General features: G+C 40.1%; 2 protein-coding genes across 4 annotated transcripts in view; one reads left to right on the forward strand and one right to left on the reverse strand.

Moving 5' to 3' along the window:
- Positions 1–410: 410 nt before the first annotated feature.
- Positions 411–6,508, forward strand: LOC136948014 (synaptotagmin-14-like). Of its 2 annotated transcripts, XM_067242271.1 has the most exons (8): positions 411–489; positions 710–1,598; positions 1,878–2,030; positions 2,488–2,726; positions 2,911–3,348; positions 3,541–3,721; positions 4,079–4,135; positions 4,290–6,508. In XM_067242271.1, the coding sequence occupies exons 2-8, from the start codon at positions 764–766 to the stop codon at positions 4,604–4,606; spliced, it is 2,220 nt and encodes a 739-aa protein (XP_067098372.1). In that variant the 5' UTR covers positions 411–489; positions 710–763; the 3' UTR covers positions 4,607–6,508. The 2 variants fall into 2 exon arrangements, with proteins under 2 accessions (XP_067098372.1, XP_067098373.1); XM_067242272.1 differs by lacking the exon at positions 4,079–4,135.
- A 3,072-nt stretch (positions 6,509–9,580) lies between these two features.
- extl3 (exostosin-like glycosyltransferase 3) overlaps positions 9,581–19,150 on the reverse strand; it is a 58,317-nt gene continuing 48,747 nt past the window's right edge. For both annotated transcript variants that reach the window (XM_067241346.1, XM_067241347.1), the window contains exon 6: positions 9,581–11,332. In XM_067241346.1, the coding sequence (XP_067097447.1) occupies positions 11,123–11,332 (210 nt within the window). In that variant the 3' untranslated portion in view covers positions 9,581–11,122. The remainder of the gene's footprint in view (positions 11,333–19,150) is intronic.

Genomic DNA, 19,150 nt, shown 5'->3' on the forward strand with positions numbered 1-19,150 from the left:
TAACAGACTCATATTAATGCTCTCACCTGCACAGCTTACTACTAACTGTCACTCTACATCTGAATTTCAGAGCATCTATGCTCCTCTGAGGCATCAGTAAAAATATCTCATGAGTAACATTGGGTTTAACTTTACAGTGTACAAGAACAATTGTTGGCCTACATACCTGTGTCTGCTGAACCTTTGAAGCAAAATGTCACTCTCATTTTTGTTGTGTGTGAATTTTTCTTACCAGGTGGGAATTAATTATTAACTTTGTTGACATTTTTATCTGTTTTCTTTCTTTCTTTCTCATTCACTTTCTATCTATCTCTCATTCTTTCTCTCTGTCTCTTTCCTCAGTGTCTCCTGAGCTGCTCGGCCTCCTGTCCTCCATTGGAGCATTCATGGCCCTGATGGCTCTTTTTTTTCTTTACCTCAGCAACAAGCTGTCAATGGAGAACAACAGCAATCTGTCATGCCTCAATGACTTTAAAAAGGACCAGCAAGGTAACATTTACAATGTTACCTAACATGTGCTTATAGAATAAAAAATAGTTGAATTTATTTGCATGTAAGTATGACTATTGATAAAGTCCCATTCCCATCCTTATATCAAAAACATGTTTGAATGATTAAGACTTGTCCCAGAAATTACTAGTATGGTTTTAGTACATGCACATCTGTGCACTGCTTCTCTTATACACTGATGGACCAATATCTCCACCAGAGCCAGAGAGATGAGATAATCTAGTGGGCAGTGTCAATAGTAGCTCCAGCAAAGATGGCCTTCTTCAAGAGCTTCCAGCAGAGCCTGCCATCAGTGAACATTTCTTCCATCTTGGACTCTGTCAGCAGCCGTGTGGACGACCTTGCTAGTGCCGTTAGTGATGCTACCTACACAGTCAGTGACCAGCTTACTGAGCAGGTCACCACTATCATCAACAAGGTCCAGGAGGAGGAAGAGGTCGGGGGAGCAACTCAGGAGGAAAAAGTGACCCGCAAAAGCAAAAAGCAGGCCTCCAAAGACACTGAGGCCAGTACAGACGTGAACAATTCAGACTCTACAGAAGGAGAGTATACTCCAAGTCAGTTAGAATGGGAGTGGAGAGATGGATGCTGGAGAGTAAAAAAACCTGGATTGAGTAATGCAAAAGAGGAAAAAGAGGAGAAGATAAAAAAGGAGGAGGAGGAATATATGTACTCAAACTCCAGCAGCATGTATAAAATGACTGTAGAAAAAACACAAAATAGCCATCAGGAGACCATAGAGAAAGATCATGTGAATGAAGAGGCCAGCTTTTCTAAAGAGGGCAACAAGAAAGATATATTGAACGAATCTGCCAAAAACTGTGAGAATAGTATATCTCTTAGCTCTGAGGAGGAAAGAAAGACTTTGAAACAGAATAAGTGTGGAGCTAAAGTTGAAGAGCCAAGATTTCAAAAAAAGATGAACACAAAAGGGGAGTTTGAGGAAAATGAGGGCAACTCCCCTACTCAAGACAAAAAGAAGACAGACACCAAAAAAAGCAAAGGCTCAAACGAGGACTCGGAGAAAGCAGAAAAATCTAAGTATAAAAAGAAAAACATGAATACAAGTAAGAAGAAACTCGATACAGGTTTGAGGATATCTTGCTTTGCTATTGGCTGAATCTCTTATTCTATTATCCTGTACGAACTCTTCTTTGGTTCTCTCATGCATTCGTTATAGCCGTGAACTTCAATCAGCCCTGAGTTTTCTTCTCTCTCTGCCTGTCCCTGTTCTATCGAGCCTCATCCTACATAAACAGCCATTTGTGTTTTTTAAAGTGTGAAAGTCTACACACCATATGTTTGTAAGCTTAGTATTAATGAAAGAGTGGTGAGTTTTAGCTGCTAAGTATTTCTACAACCGCCAGACAAGTCCCATCCAGAGGGGGGTTTGTCTGACAGCGAGGAAGAGTGGCCAGTGAGAGGGCCTGAGGTGCCGGCGCAACATCACACCTCGACTAACAGACCCAAAAACGTCACAGAGCATGAGGGCTACAGCAGTGTAGCCTCTCCTGGACATGGTGAGTTGTAATGATTGACTCACAGTGAGTTAGTTACAACCTGCAGTTCTCACATAGGCGTATGTAGCCAAATGTACAGTACTGTATACACACATACAGGCATGCACACGTGCATGTCTTTGATGTGGCCTGTTTAAACAAAGAATGTGCTTATCAAAATAAAAGCAAAGTGCTGCAATTGTCCTCAAGCCCGAATAGAATTGTAGTCTCTGAAAATGCAATTGTGAAGTTTCATAATTTTTTGGCCAGTTATTACTGGACAAAACATTATGAAACTTAAAAACTTACTAGAATATGAAACAAAGCTAAGTTGGCAAATTTCAGTTGCCATTGCGCTCAATTTGCCCACAGGCTCGTTGGGCCTGAGAAGCTTATAACCACAGATTGTGCCACATGAACATCCCTTGTTGCACGCTCTTCAGTGTTTTTCACTTAAATCTTTCTGTCATAAACACAGCCAACAGTATCCAACGGATCCAGAGGGACTTTACCCTGAATGAGTTACACCCTCCTCCCTACCAGGACATGGATGTGCCGGCTCACAAGTCCCGTCAGAGGGGGTCATCTGCAGAGGAGGGCAGTGTCAGGACCTGCCACTCCAGTGAGGCAAGCTTGGACCAGGACACCGATAGTTATCTCAACAAGGGCTACGAGGAGGATGTTCCAAGTGACAGTACTGCTGTACTAGGCCCAGAAGTGAGTTTATAGTACACATAACCTGGCTCAGTCTCTTCTTCTTCCACTAAGGACATTATATTATTTGAGACTGAATACTAAAGAGATGAGGAATTCAATTTACCAATTTTCAAGAGCTCACAAGATATCTCTTAAATCTTTTACCACTCTCTTATCCGTTCCTTCACACCTTTTATTCTGTCAGGATGGCTCAGCCCCTCAGCTACCCATGGCATATGAGCCAGAGCCTCTGGCCAAGTATGGCACTCTGGATGTAGCCTTTGAGTACGACTCTGGTGAGCAGTGGCTGGCAGTCACCGTCACCGCAGCCACCGATATCCCAGCCCTCAAACAGATGGGCAACATCTCCTGGCAGGTACACCTGGTTCTGCTGCCCACCAAGAAGCAGCGGGCCAAGACAGGGGTGCAGAAGGGCCCATGCCCTGTGTTCACCGAGACCTTCCGTTTCTCCCGTGTGGAACAAGAGGCTCTTGGACACTATGCGGTACGGTTCCGCCTCTACAGTGTCCGGCGTATGAAAAAAGAGAAGGTGCTGGGAGAAAAGGTCTTCTACCTGACCAAGCTCAACTTGCAGGGCAAGATGGTGTTGCCTGTCACCTTGGACCCTGGCTCGACACTAACAGTAAGGACCCACTGGGCTTGCCAGTTTATATTTGTGTGTTTGTGTTTATTTTTCTGTATGTCTGCTTGATGTACACTTAGTCACAATGCCTGCAAAAACAAGACCACGCTTCCTTTCCAGTAGTTCTATAATATATCATTTGTCAGTTGTCTTTGGGTAACCGTGTCGGTGTTTGGTTGTGCAATGTGTCAGGGTTGTGGCTCTCTGGTGAGCATATCTCGCAGTGCGGGGGCCTTGTCCTACCGATCCACAGGAGACTCGTCCTGTCCAGAGATTTTACTGGGACTCATCTACAACTCCACCACAGGACGACTCTCTGCTGAAGTCATACAGGGCAGTCACTTCAAAAACACAGCTTCAGAGAAGCCTACCAGTAGGTTTTACTCTGCCATGTTTATTCAATATTGCCGACGGCAATGATAGTTTTAGGGATATTATACTTCAAGATGCATGACTCCAAGTATTACTAATCACTGTTATGTAAGAATTGATTTACTGACATCACTGATTTTTCAACCTTTGAGAGGATGTTTCCCCTCTACACTTGAATGATTGATCTTTTTCTTGCTCTTGTTTTTGCTAGATCTGCCAAATACTGCCTCTGCAAATCAGTCCAATAGTCTATCTTGTACAATTTCTGTTCACTTACTCATACCCTCTCTCTCTTGTCCACTTCTCTTCCCTCCTGTTCTTTTTCCTGTCCCTTGTGTGTTCTGCAATATTGTGCCAGATGGTCTGTTATGTTGTATAAAAGAGTTCATTGGGGGGCAGCTCTATATCATGAGAGGTGAGGACTGTTAAATGCAATTAGTTTATTTTATCAGTATTATGGTATATTACACCATCCAGAGCTCAACATGATTGCACTGCTTTATTAAGCATGGTTATCCACTAGATGGCAGCTTCTTACTTCCTGTCCTCACCTCTTTTTGTCCTCTCAGATACCTATGTGAAGCTGACCATGGTGGACTCCAAAGGCAAGGAGATGTCCAAGTGTAAAACAGCGGTGTGCCGTGGCCAGCCTAACCCCACCTACAAGGAGACCTTTGTGTTCCAGGTGGCACTGTTCCAACTGTCCGAGGTCTCCCTGGTTGTGACTGTTTTTTGGAGACGGAGCAGCATGAAGCCGAGGGAGAAGCTAGGATGGGTCTCCCTTGGCCTCAACAGCACTGGGGAGGAGCAAGAGGCCCACTGGACTCAGATGAAAGAGGCAGAGGGACAGCAGGTGTGCCAGTGGCACACACTCATGGACACATAGGAGGATGTTTTGGGGAGGAAGTTTCTGGTGACCCTGGATCTTGAGTTGACACGCTCAAGTTGTAGACAAAAGACGACGTAACCACTCCCTTATACGTGTAAGAGAATGCAACTCAAGGTTGAAGCACAGATATTAACTTTCTTTATTGATAGATTGCATTAATACCCTTTAATCCATAAACCAGACACTTCACTTGAGACATACTGGTGTAGATTTAAGCTCCTAGGCCAGATAAATCACTAACTAATGGGGATCTTAATTTTTCTCAGTTGCTTTGGTAAATTGCTCGAATCAATCTTAACATTTACAAAACAAAGTGCATTTCTCAAATCAATTCGTACAAGCTGCAACACAATGGATTGGTAGCAAAAGCCTGTAACGTTCTCAAAATTCTTAGTTCAGTGCCATCCGAATGAGAAGTCCTTGTTTCATTGTTCACAAACAAGACAGTCAAAATGCTTAGCCATGTTGACAATAAAACAGTGTATTCTTTAAGTTGTCTCTGATGTAAACTATGGCTGAGGTTTTGATGACAATTATTGAAAATGCCCAAAGCTGCAGTCTTTTTGTATGGCACATAACAATTTAAACATAAAGTTTCACATTACTTACCGTATGTGGGAGATTGATTGGAAAAGACAGGATTCACATTTACACTTTTACTTTTTGTACTGTAACTTGTTGACAGACCATGTAATTGCGATACAGAAAAAAAGACAAGACTGTTATACAGCATTGCATAGCACAATTATTTTTGGTAGTAATGTAAGCATAGAAAACACCCCTTGGGCAGAACTGTACATGCAGCTCTGTATGGGGATGAACAATTATGTTTTGGGGGGTAAGACTATTTAATAGTGAACCAGTAAATTTTGATCAACATGACATAAGCGATTGATAATGTAGGAAACAGCAAACAATTGTACGTATTCATTTGCATGAATGTACCTAAGCATAGTTTAAAAGGAGACATTGATTTTATGATGTGTAGAGAGATGATGTGGAGGTTGAACAAATAGTTTTGAGAATTTCCATTGTGATCTGAAAAATGTACCAACGTGACTGAGAACAACTGTTAATGGACTCAATAGTGTTTCAATATATATATGTTTTGCATGTCATTGTTTACAGAGAATGATCAGGAGGCTTCCATTACTTGAACAATGAACTATTTGTATCTTGAATTTTTACCAAAGATTGGTATTGTCCACAAGAAAATCCTTGTTTCTTCCAACTTTGATGGACACCAGCATATTTTTCTGCCACATTTCCTTACCAGTACCTGGAAAATAACATTTTGTATGGGTTACAATGATTGCTCAGTCAGGGCCTGGCATGCTGCAAATATCCCCAAAGTATTTACTTTGACAATACCATTTGCTAACATGTGACATTAATGCAACATTCTTCATTCATTTTAATATATTTTTGGCTGTTACAACTGTTTAATCTATGAGTGTATGGACATGTGTCTTCCATGCATGTGTTCACTATTGAAGTGCAAAAATATGGTCTCAGATTATACAAAAAGGTCAACTGTCTTTACCATAGTTGGAAATAGGCATTGCAGAAGTTAAGGTTGCTAGGTTTCTCAATATTTAAAACATTAGGTTTATGCTGAATCAAACACTATACTACTTTCAGTGAATTACGGAGAGAGCCTGTTTCACCATAGCCTGCTGACTACTGTTTCATGTAGATGTGATGCTCCCCTGATGAGTGGAACTTTTATGACAGGCAAGGGACCAGCGCTAACATTCTTATCTATAGATACTGTTCAGCTCTTTTTCACTATAGTGTGTTTGTGTGGATAAATTGAAGAGCTAAGCGGGTGAGAAAAGAACAACACCCATGCTCCACTAACAGTAGACCCCATCTTATATACAGTTTTATGCAAAAGTTTGGGCATCCCTGGTAAAAAAAAAATTGTTACTGTGAATAGTTAAGTGAGGGGAAGATGACCTGATCTCCAAAAGGCATAACGTTAAAGATACATTCTTTTCAACATTTTAAGCAGAATTATTGTATTATTTTAGTTTTGTAAAATGTGGAAAAAGAGTGGAAAAAAAGAAAGGAGCACCATGAAAGGTTGGGGCACCCCAAGAGATTTGAGCTCTCAGATAACTTTTACCAAGGTCTTAGACCTTAATTAGCTTGTTAGTGCTATGACTTGTTCTCAAACATCGAAAGGAAAGCCCAGCTTTACAAATACTGACTCCTTAAACCTTGTCCGAAAAATCAGCAGTCATGGGATGCCTAGCACTCTGAAAATTAAAATAATTCATACCCACAAAGCAGAAGAAGGCTGTAAGTTAGCAAAGCGTATTCAGGTAGCCATTTCCTCAGTTTGTAATGTAATTAAGAAATGGCAGTTAACAGGAATGATGGAGGTCAAGTTGAGGTCTGGAAGACCAAGAAAATGTATAGAGAGAACTGCTCGTAGGATTGCTAGAAAAGCTGATCAAAACCTCAGTTTCACCTTCAGGTACATTTCGCACTCTGAAATGGTGGTGCACTGTTCTACTGGACAGTGACACCTGCACAAATATGACCTTCATGGACGAGTCATGCGAAGAAAACCTTTCCTGTGTCTTCACCACAAAATTCAGCATCAGAAGTTTGCAAAGGAACACCTAAACAAACCTGATGCATTTTGGAAGTCCTGTGGACACTGATGAAGATAAATTGAAAGTTCTGGCTGCAATGAGCAAAGGTATGTTTAGAGAAAAAAGGGTGCAGAATTGAAAAGAACAACTATCCAAAAAGCACGGGGGGGATCAATCATGCTTTGGGCTTGTGTTGCAGCCAGAGGCAAGGGGAATATTTCACAGGTAGAGGAAAGAATGGCTTTAATTAAATTCCAGCAAATTCTGGAAACAAACATCACACCTTCTGTAAAAAAGCTGAATATTAAAAGAGGATGGCTTTTGCAACAGGATAATGATCCTAAACACACCTGAAAATCCACAATGGCCTCAAGAGGCGCAAGGATTTTGAAGGTTTTGCCATGGCCCTTGCAGTCCTCCGACCTAAACATAAAAAATCTGTGGATAGATCTCAAAAGAGCAGTGCATGCAATACGGACCAAGAATTACACAGAACTTTTGCAAGGAAGAATGGGTGAAAATCCCCCAAACAAGAATTGAAAGACTCTTAGCTGGCTACAAAAAGTGTTTACAAGCTGTGATACTTGCCAAAGAGGGTGTTACTAAGTACTGACCATGCAGGGTGCCCAAACCTTTGCTTTGGGCACTTTTTATTTTTTTTAAACTGTAAAACATGGAAATAAAAATGTATCTTGCATGAAATATTTAACAAATGTGTCATCTTTAACTTTATGCCTTTTGGAAATCAGGTAATCTTTTACTTGCTTAGCTATTCACACTAACATACATTTTGACCAGGGATACTAAAACATTTGCATAAAATTGTATACACTAAAAGAAGGACCACCGAGAAATAACAGCCTAGCCAGGAAGCAGTACACCCCACAAACTCACAAAGTGGGACCGCCGAGAGTTGCTTCACTCACCACAGTTCCAAACTGCCTCTGGAAGCATAAAAACTATACGTCTGGAGCTTCACATAATGGGTCTTCAATGGCCGAGCACAAATACACAAGCCTCATGTCAACATGCGTGCTGCCAAGTGTTGTCTGGAGTGGATAGCTCACTGCCACTGGACTCTAGAGCAGTGGAAACGTGTTGTCTGGTGTGATAAATCATGGTTCCCGATCTGGCAGTCTGATGGACATATCTGGGTGTGGTGGATGTCAATCTGTCCCTTCGTGTACGAAGCAGGGTCCAGGGTCAGCTTGGTTGGTGTGAAGGAACTTGAGTGGCCTGCACAGAGCCCTAACCTCAACTCCATTGAACACCTTTGGATTTAATAGGAGCGGCGTATGTGAGCCAAGCCTTCCCATTCAACATCACATTCTTTTGGCTGAATGGGAACAGATTCCCGCAGACGCCAAAATCTTGACATCTTTCCTAGAATAGTGGCAGCTGTTATAGCTGCAAAGAGGGGGTAAACTCCATATTAATGCAGATGATTTTGGAATTGGATTTCCAACAAGCTAATATACTAGGTATGATGGTCTGGTGTCCACATACTTTTGTCCATATAGTGTACTTTATACTGTATATCAGTACTGAGTGAGACATGTTAGCCTTTTCCCAGCAGTCCCACTCCTTTTGGGTATGGTAGTACCACAAAAACTCTGAGGTTAAATGCATACCAGCTAAATCGATAAAGTATTTCCATTAATTAAGTATATTCATGCCTGAAACATATGCAGGGTTGGAAAACAAAATAACTACAAGAGTTGAAGTCACATGTTTAAACAACACTGGGGAGTTGTAATTTCATGTTCTAACCTTTAGTTGTTTGTTTTACCCTCTAATCAATCTTGTAAAATCCAGTTAGTGTTGCAGGTGGCTGGGAGTCTAGCCCTGGGAAAGGGAAAAAAACAGGAACGGGGACCACTGTTTCACGACACTCAACACCTATCGGAATGATTGCCTTCCTGACCGCCGTTCCTTGCAAGGGGCAATGGGAAAACCAGCTGTGCTACTGTACCTGGGGGGCATGAGGGTAAGGTGTAATAGAGAAGTGGAATGGGGTGGGTTGACTTTAAAAGCCTTTTCTGTGACATCAGCCTACTCAAAACACCAGGCCATGCAGTGTCAGCCTGGATATATTATAAGATAAACCTTCAAATCAAATAGAAGCAATAAGACTCCGATTGTTACAAACTCTGTACTCAAAAGTTATATCAGTGCTTGATTTGATTTCCATTCCTAACCTGACTAGTTCATGTTTACATTATTCAAATATACTCAGGGATAACAGTCACTTACATGCAGGTTCTCTTGAGTAATAATAGTGATGCTTGAAAAAGCAACTACCGAGCATCTGGTTTCTCTGATTGCAGTTCACGTTATTCCTCATCAAAGAGAAAGCATCAGTCAGAACATCTTTAATATATATGCAATAAATATACAGAAATCCATTGGCCCACAAGTCCTGTTTAATAAAGAAAACCTCACAGTTTGAACCTTAGAGAAAATATATATTTTCTGAAATTAAGGGTCATATTCTCTCTTACTTTATTGAAACATTTCCAATAAAGGAATCTTGATCTTCAAGTCATGTTAACAGGGTTAATCCAAACAAGATCAAATATGGGACAGGGTTGTACTGCTGAACTACTCTACACAATAATACAGTTTGGGATTTTGCAGTATGGGGTCTGTTGGGAGTACAGTGTGTGTGTCTATGGAAGGGGCCGTAACAGACTGCATCCCTTGGAACACATTTCCATTGTGCACTGCCAATAGTGTTGTGTGCCATTTATCAGCTGATATTATACCTCTTTGTCAAATAAATGTCAAACGTTTAAGATCAGTTCAAATGAAACCAAGAGGGTCAACACAGTTGCTGTAGAGAGAAGATCCTTATGGAGGTTTGAAACTGGACCGACGTCACTAGATTAGCACAATGTTGTTATTTAAATAATTTACTTCTCAAGTCGGATGTAAAAAAAACTTTTGACAGAAGTGCCAAATCAGTACAATTTAGCCCTCAAACGTACTTCTCATTAGTTAACAATCATAGGCAGAAATACCATGACCATTCAAATTCAACCATCATGGACACACTTAGTAAAACCCATAACACTTGACTGACTTAATAAAGTCAAGTGTTAAATAAGGTTAAGCTAAAGGTTAATAAACCTGATGTGAGGAATTACTAATTACCCCTGCCAGCTTAAATATAATGGCTAGTTTCCTGGATTTGTTGTGAGTAATGAGTGTCAGTTTCATTGTTCCATGTGTGTCATAATTACTGAGAATTTGGCCATTTAATGGGTTTGTACCCCTTCTGCAGAGGCAGGCTGGTAGGATCTGTCTAGGACAAAGATTTTGGTGACTGCTCATCCTACATAAGATTTACATGATCAAATCACTTAAAAATATCCCAAAACAATTGAATGAAATATTTCTGTGACCATCAGTGCTTCTCTTATGCAGTACAGAATACAGCATAAAAGTTCAAATTTCAAAAGAACAAATAAACTAAACAAAACGTGTGCAATGACAACCACATGCCTTTAACCCTCCTTTCATCCCAAAATTGAAAAGTGACTGCTCAGACAACGCCCAGGCCTGGTTTAATATGACCGTCCAGCCACTATTCCAGTTACTTTCAAAACTTCTCATTACAATGTCACTGTCAGTTCAACAACTGTAGGATAGTCTTGCCTCTCTTATGTAGGTCCATAGAGTGGTTCAAATAAGATCTGTAGTGGTAGCTTGATGGAACACTATGAGGAAAAAAAAAATACATTAAAAACAACAAAGGCTTGTTTTGTTTTTTATTGGCAATAGTTCCTGCCAGCTTCCAGTCAAAGTGGGTCTGAGCTCCAATCATTATTTGTAAAGTGTTTTCTTTTCAATCTTGCCAGCATTTTGTACCATTAATCTCTTCCCGTTGTCCTGGCTTGTGAAACCTGTACTATATGAACTTGAAACACTTGGTCTTGTCGTGGGGCAGGCGTGTCTTAAAGAGCACAGAATCCACACGGAACTGAGTGTAGAGGAGCGGCATATAGCCATACACCTTTACAAAGAAATTGATGCACTTGTGACGCTCATGAAAGTGGGAGTCATCATGAGACAGGGCCTGAGGACAGCCAGGGCAACGGAATGTCCACCGAGACGTCACCTGAGAAAGGGAACAAGAGTGAGAAAGGATGTGTGTGTACAGCATGCATCCATTTTCCATCAGGTAATGGGAATTCATTTGTCAGTTTAAAATGTGTGATTGGGTAAATGACACACAGCACTGACAAATCAAATTCACTCCTTAAGGAGTGAGGATTGACTTCTCAATGAGAAATAACTTTTTCCGTAATAATGTTTTTTTAATTTATCAATTGAGGTATTTGAGGTAATTCCCAAATACTAATTCACAAATCCCATATGACAGCACATTCAATATCTAGTTAATAAAACTAAGGGCAGTCATACATTCCTGTTATAAGAACTTCTTATGGCTTGATGTTTACTAATAACATTTCCCTCATTATATCAGGCAATATACAGATACAGGGTATGGGTAACAATTACATTTTCTGTTATGATTCATCAGATCAGAGCTGCCAACATTGTGTTTTTGAATGTAGTAGCAAGAGAAACTAGAGAGGGTACAATTTCTGGGGAAATTGTAGGGTGTGCTTGCTTGCGTCGGTTGCACAGGGGTCCGTTTTTGAATGACATTTTTACAACTGATATTTCTGTATATTTTATATAAAAATGCATAGGGCCTACTTATTATTTATAAAGATTACGTAGATTTAAAAGCATCTTTTTTTTGCTGCTCATTTACAACTCAAAATACGAGTTAAGTGTAGAATGAAATATGACGTCTTCTCATTTCCCCTGCAAGAGGCAGCCTCATAGCTGAATCAACGAATACATTTGGCAGACCGGTGTAAAAATTGACCTAATCTCTATGACTTAAACGTCATTTTAAGTTTTTCCCTTCTCATGATATTTTCAGGCATTTAGCCTACTCATTGCATTCATTCATTAATAAAGAACCCCCTTTGAAGATTATTCTACGACGTTACCCGGCAGTAGAAGATGGAATCGCGATTCAAACAGTACCATCTGCTAACTGAAAATATGCCCCCCAAAACGTAAATAAGCTTGACATTTATTTAGTGCAAAATCGCTCATTCATAAAATGCTCACTGGTAGCGATCATTGTCAGTAACAATGCAAAATGCGATATAGCCCTGTGTGGAGAAACTGCCCCGGTAAATTGTACTACTTCGGTACAGTACTAGACTACTGCTGTGTTCGTCTTGGTAGCGATTGCGTTGGTTGAATTGGATTTAATGTTCCGTTGTACGGTTTAGGCTGAAATTAATTATTTTCATGAACAGATGGACAAAGTTTATATCCTGGTTCTAACCAGACTCTCGTACATTGCATTTGTACAGAGAGTCTGGCCTCGCTCCATTGACAAGCGTTGACTTCCTTGTAGGCGGGTACTCTGTTGAAGTTTAAAACTATTGGATCTGCCCAGAGCCAATCTGATCTGCCATAACCAATCGCTAGCGCTCGCCTTAGCCAATTCCTTCACCACTACTGTAACAGAGCTAGCTGCCGTAGCAGGAAAATCAAACTGTTACCGAACCCCGTGGGGAGGAGGGCCACAACATCATGGCCAACAACAAAACTCAGCAAAACTTGTTCTTGCTCCAGCTTTAGTTGTTGGATATTTGGCAGCGTTGCCACAACGGACCGAATGGCTTTGCTCGCATCTTTCTCCGCCGCCATTACGGAACTACAACACAAACTAGCGCACGACATCAACGTAATCGTTCTCAGCCACTCCCTCTGTTCGCTGATTCGCCGGTAGAAAATCAACCTGAAAAATCTGACTTACGTACCTCATGGCCAGACCCATGTACAGAAGCAAAAATAAAATTGCGCGGAAGTACGTAGGAGGGCAGAGCCAGGCTACAAAGTTTAGGCTGTAGCAATGGAGTTCAGGTTAGTAGTCAGATAGTTTCACCTATTGAAAGACTTTTGATTTAAGTAGAGCGCCGAATGTTCTGTCGCCGTTTGACTTCCTAAACAGCTGTGTGGAGATGTTTTTGTTAGCTACTAATTAGTGCTATACGTAGGCTACAGTACAGCGTTGCAGTGAGCTACACTGGTTTGAAACCACAGGTAATGATAATTTCACCAACAAATAGTTTACTTGTAATCTATTGTCATAATAAATCCTACAACGAAAATGTATTAGTTAGGAATGTTTATTGAAAACAGATGCATCATAGACCGCTGTAGTATGTGTTGCCCGGGCAACAAAGGCTAATGTCATGATGCTAATGAAACATGAAACATAATGAAACATACAGCAGTAGGGCCGATACAGGAAGACACAGCGACACTTTGTTGCAGAAGGATGATGGTGCAAGTTTTGTCCGTGGAGCATACAACGATTAATAAAAAGAATCATGTAGACGCGTTTATTGAGTAATCGCATAACTAATTACACATGTAAACGGATTAATCGTATTATTGGCATAAACCGACAATTGCTAGTAATCGGGTTTCTCATGGTCAAGTGAACGCATTCAATCACGTAGTAGAACAAAGTTCCATTAGCAATAGTAGTAAAACAGATATTATCAGCACCTGCAGCGTCACCTTGTCGGAGAAATTTAGAATGGAACATTATATTCAGAAAATACTGGTGCTAGCATTCCTTGCCAGCAGAGAACCCTCTCCCCACATGACCTATAGATGACACTAGGCTTACGTAAACAAACTGACCTAGGTTGACCATTATCATACTAGAAGTGCAATAAACCTTATATGTGTTGAGTGAATCATATGGTCAAGCCTAGGGTCGGAGAACTCTGTAAGTTTCCACGTGCACGCGCACTCTGTCTCTGGGATCGATCATATTGACAGCTGATATGCAGGGGAGGAGGCTTCTCACCAATAAATGGTCTTACCTGAAGACTTGTAAACCAGACCTTGTATTGCGATCAGACTTTGTCTCCTTGCTGGCAAGCATTAAACTATTGTACTTTCTTTGAATCCAACGACTCTGTGCATTACTTGATAAAGAAATTATCCTAACACACCTCTTATAAATTGTATTAGGTTGAAATATTACTCTGTCTTGTGACTCCACTAATCAGCTAATACCAATCACCTGTGTGAGAGACTGAGTGTTGCGTGTCTGTCGTTGCCACGGTGATGGTGCAGCTATGATTGATGGCAGAGAATAACAGAAATGTAGCTAGAATCCACACCTCAAACAAGTTAACCTAGACGCAAAACTATACGTCCAATCCCAAAAATAAGGATATTTTCCGAGACCCAAGACTCTGCCGAAACCAGAGATGTCATTTATATGTCTGTGCGGTCAGAAATACGACTCTACCGGCAGTTTCAAAATCTTGTTCCTTCTGCTTTCTCTGACGAATTTGTCAACAGATTTGCATTGGACTCTATGGGGCGAGAGTCTCGCTTTCGTGGGGCTCTGAACAAATGTGTACGTCTGTTGGATTCCACAGACAACTGTCTACGACCAGCACAAAATTAGCTAACTATTGATCCAAAAATGAAGCATGAAGAGCGAAAATTGTGGCAATGCTGGCAAACTAGAAATATTTTTTGAAGGAGATTTCGAAGCTCCCCTCCACTCTAAGCGTTTCAGTCTGCACTCTAGGCTTTCACGTACACACCCATGTAAATCTCAGAAACGGCTTGAAAAAGTCATGAAAAATAATCAGTGATATTGAAAAAAGTTGAATAGATATCAAAAAGCTGATTTAAAAAAAAATAGTTTAGGGTTTTGTCAACATTTTAAAGTTTAAATGGTGGCTCTAGCTGAAAGATTGAAAGAAGGATTTGGAAATTGAAGAAGTTTTAAGACGTTTGAAAAAAAACTCCATTGGAAAACCATGTTAAAAATATTATGAATATTTATTTATATTAATTCAAACATAAGACGTAGAAAGCTGAAAAGTCATAGCAGTCATAGCCTGAAACAGGCAGCATTCCAACAATAAAGATTCAAAGAACAATACTTGGAATGCTGAAGCAGCATTCTATGGAAGCAAATTGTGACCAAAATTAAAATTAAAATGCATTTGCAGAAATGCTTTTTCATTTTAAGAATGTGTATGCATTATTTGACTCATAAATGAAATTAGTAATCAATCATCCTATTTGCATTTACATTTTCTTCTTCAAGAGTAATCAATCTTTCACTAAATTAAAATGAAAAAGAAATAGACATTTGAGATTTAATTTTCAAAACATGCCCCAGCAAATAGATACAAAAATTCAATTTGAAATGTAAAATTTGAAAATTAAAATGCATTTGCAGAAATACAAAATGAACATACCAAAATTCAATTTGAAATGTAAAATTTGAAAATTAAAATGCATTTGCAGAAATGCAATATGAACATACCAAAATTCAATTTGAAGTGTAAAATTTGAAAATTAAAATGCATTTGCAGAAATGCAAAATGAACGAAAAAGCATTCTGAGCGGAGCAGCAGAGTGACGTCAGAAGCCGCTCTTCTTCAGCTCCCTGCTGACCGAGCTACCCATCTTTTTCGGTAGGGGGCGGTGTGCACATCTGCATTGCATTACATTGCAAATGTGCCAGGAAATTTATTGAATTGCCGGGTCTTTAGAGCAGCGTTCCCCAACCGGTGCCCACCGGTCCGCGGACCGGTACCGGTCCGTAGGTCATTTCGTACCGGGCCGCACAAAAAATAATTTATAACATTATTTCCTTTTAATTGATTATCAGAGTCTGAAAGACGTTTTATTCTGAAAAAGTACCGGATTCTCTCCTTCTCCGTGGGCCTTTTCCCCTGAGCATAAAAGCTCTGCAAAGACGTTTGTTTACTCAATTTTTAGCAAGTTTGTGGGCTTTATTGAGCGGTATCATGCGCGTCTCTTCCTCTTGACACATGACAAGTGATAGTTACCACTCAATGAAGCCTGTTTGAGACAACAACTCGGTGTTTTGGATGAAGGCTATCCTGAGATCGTCACTAAAGCACTGAAATCCCTGCTTCCATTTCCAACATCAAGCGGGATTTTCTGCCGTGACAGCAATCAAACTAAATTATGGAATAGGCCTAAACTGGATATAAGGAACGCACTTTGGGTGTCACTGTCGTAGCTTACAGTCTCGTTTACACACAACAGTGGGACTGACACATCGAAAGCTAGCTAGTAACAATATAACAATGGAAAACCAGGCTAAGAAACTTAAGATGGGGCTGAAAAATTAAGAGACAAAAATACATCACATTCACTAGACATGGTTTTGTAAATTGAAAAAACGGCTGTTTATTTTACATAAAACTCCAAAAACGCGCTCTGCATGCCCGCATTAGGTGTGGAAGTCACTAACTATGATCACATCAAACCCAGAATGTGCATGCATTAGCAGCGCAGCTGTCCAGGGCCTATCTTTCCTCCCAGTCCGTCCCTGCCGGTCCGTGAAAATATGTCTTACATGAAAGCGGTCTGTGGTGCAAAAAAGGTTGGGGACCGCTGCTTTAGAGGACGCATCGCAGATCATGGCGCTCCCTCAAATTGTGCAAACACTGTTAGAATTAGATGAGCAGGTAGAATCAAAAAATATATCTGAGTCTGATGCCCGTGACCGAGTAGAACAAGTCATAGAGAGCTTGGCTGCATACTCTGCCGTCACAGATTTACATAGTAAATCACAGTCACACATTAATAGTAGCTCTGCCACTGTTTTAGTCATTGTTTGACATCAAGTTGCTCAGTCTGTGATGCGTCCTCTAAAGACCCGGCAATTCAATCAATTTCCCGGCACATTTGCAATGTAATGCAGATGTGCACACCGGCCCCTACCGAACAAGATGGGTAGCTCGGTCAGCAGGGAGCTGAAGAAGAGCGGCTACTGACGTCACTCTGCTGCGCCGCTCAGAATGCTTTTTCGTTCCATTTTGCATTTTTGCAAATGCATTTGAATTTTCAAATTTTACATTTCAAATTGAATTTTGGTACGTTCAATTAGCATTTCTACAAATGCATTTTCATTTTCAAATTTTACATTTCAAAATGAATTTTGGTATCTATTTGCTGGGCATGTTTTGAAAATGAAATCTCAAATGTCTATTTCTTTTTCATTTTAATTAAGTGAAAGATTCAGCACTCTTGAAGAAAATTAAAATGCAAATAGGATGATTGATTACTAATTTCATTTGAGTCAAATAATGCATACACATTCTTAAAATGAAAAATAATTTCTGCAAATGCATTTTAATTTTGGTCACGATTTGTTTCCATAGCATTCCAACAATAAGTTGATTGAAGATTCAAAGAACAATACTTGGAATGCTGCTTCAGCAATAAGAAAGAGAAACAGGAAAACAGTTCAATATTATTATTGTGAGAATGCTTAACAGCATTCTCACAATAATAATATATATGTGAGAGAACAATGGTTGTGCTCGCCCAAGGCGTGAGCACATGCACCCAATAATATATATGTGAGAGAACAAAGGTTGTGCTCTTGCTGAAGGCAAAGCACACCCAATTTATATACATATATATTAATATTTCTCTACTGATCTGTGATATAAATGTAATTTCTGGATGATTCCAATCATTTTACGCATTTTTATAATCAAAATCGCTGAATTTGCGCATGTCCTGTTCAAACAGACATGCGATGTGAGGCAGCAACGAGCTGCGCCTCATCTCAGAATGTTCAATCCCTCACAAACTGGATTGAGCACATGCCTTTTGTTTTCTCGTTGTCTGTCACCACTGTAATATTTCTAGACACTTTTATTATATGTCCTTTCTATCCATAGAATAGGAAATGTATTTTACGTATGTGTATAACTAGTCTGATCCGACATAAAACCGCAGTGAAAAAGCAGAGGGGAGGCAAACAGTGCCTCTGCCTCAATGAAGGCGCGTGCGAAAGCCTGGAAACTGGACTTTCAATCGAAACTTGACGTGATAAATAATGGGAGACCAATGCCGGAGCTAAAAGGTTTATTTGAAACGACGGGACAGAAGATAATGCGATCGACTACTCACATTCAAAGCCAAATAGTTTTTTTGAACCTCAAGAATAGATTTGGGTTTGGACGAACAGCGGAGACTAAATATTAACAAGGAAGGGGGCTTCTCACCCCCCTCATTCACTAACATTACATTCATGTCAGAGTAGTAAGTCCTTGCTCCGTTGATTTCACATTATTTCTCTGAGGATTGTTTAATGTCTATGTGGATCCATTTAACATCATACAAGTGGTTGTAATCACTTTGAACCCAAGACTTATTTTCATTGCTGAGCTGATTTTGAGAAATTAAACTTTGCAGCTCAAGTTGTGTTTCTTTCACAGGGAGTCAGGTTGCTGAGTGGTGAGGGAGTCGGGCTAGTAATCAGAAGGTCGCCGGTTCGATTCCAGGCCGTGTAAAAATGACGTTGTGTCCTTGGGCAAGGCACTTCACCCTACTTGCCTCGGGGGAATGTCCCTGTACTTACTGTAAGTCGCTCTGGATAAGAGCGTCTGCTAAATGACTAAATGTAAATGTTTCTGGTTGCTATGGTAATCTAGTTGCTATGCTAGCTAACTAGCTAGATAAGAAAACTTTAAATAACCTTAAACGATTTAAATGGAAGAGTTCGATCTGCATGAAATTATACCTAGTTATCTAGCTGATGTTATAGTCTCTTAGATTTAACTTATACAATTATAATGGGAAAAGGTAGAAACAATCACGGTGCCTGTGCAACTTTGTATAAAAGTGTTCATATTCACAGATATTAACACGAGTTCATCACAAGCTAGCAGCTGCCAACTGTATGTACCTTACCTATGTGTGTGTAAAGAATGCTGATATGAAATATGAAAAACAACCAGTAGTCAATGTTCAAACTGCCAATTGTATTATAGAATTCCTCATCAACAGCGGGAATCCTTAAACTAGAAAA

The sequence above is a fragment of the Osmerus mordax genome, chromosome 8 (assembly GCF_038355195.1).
Source record: "Osmerus mordax isolate fOsmMor3 chromosome 8, fOsmMor3.pri, whole genome shotgun sequence".
Classification (NCBI taxonomy): Eukaryota; Metazoa; Chordata; class Actinopteri; order Osmeriformes; family Osmeridae; genus Osmerus; species Osmerus mordax.

Coding starts and splice junctions, on each gene's coding strand:
- LOC136948014 (XM_067242271.1), top strand. CDS start 764: ATGGCCTTCTTCAAGAGCTTCCAGCAGAGCCTGCCATCAGTGAACATT. Junction 3,722..4,078: donor AGCTTCAGAGAAGCCTACCA/GTAGGTTTTACT, acceptor ATATTGTGCCAG/ATGGTCTGTTATGTTGTATA. Junction 4,136..4,289: donor GCAGCTCTATATCATGAGAG/GTGAGGACTGTT, acceptor TTGTCCTCTCAG/ATACCTATGTGAAGCTGACC.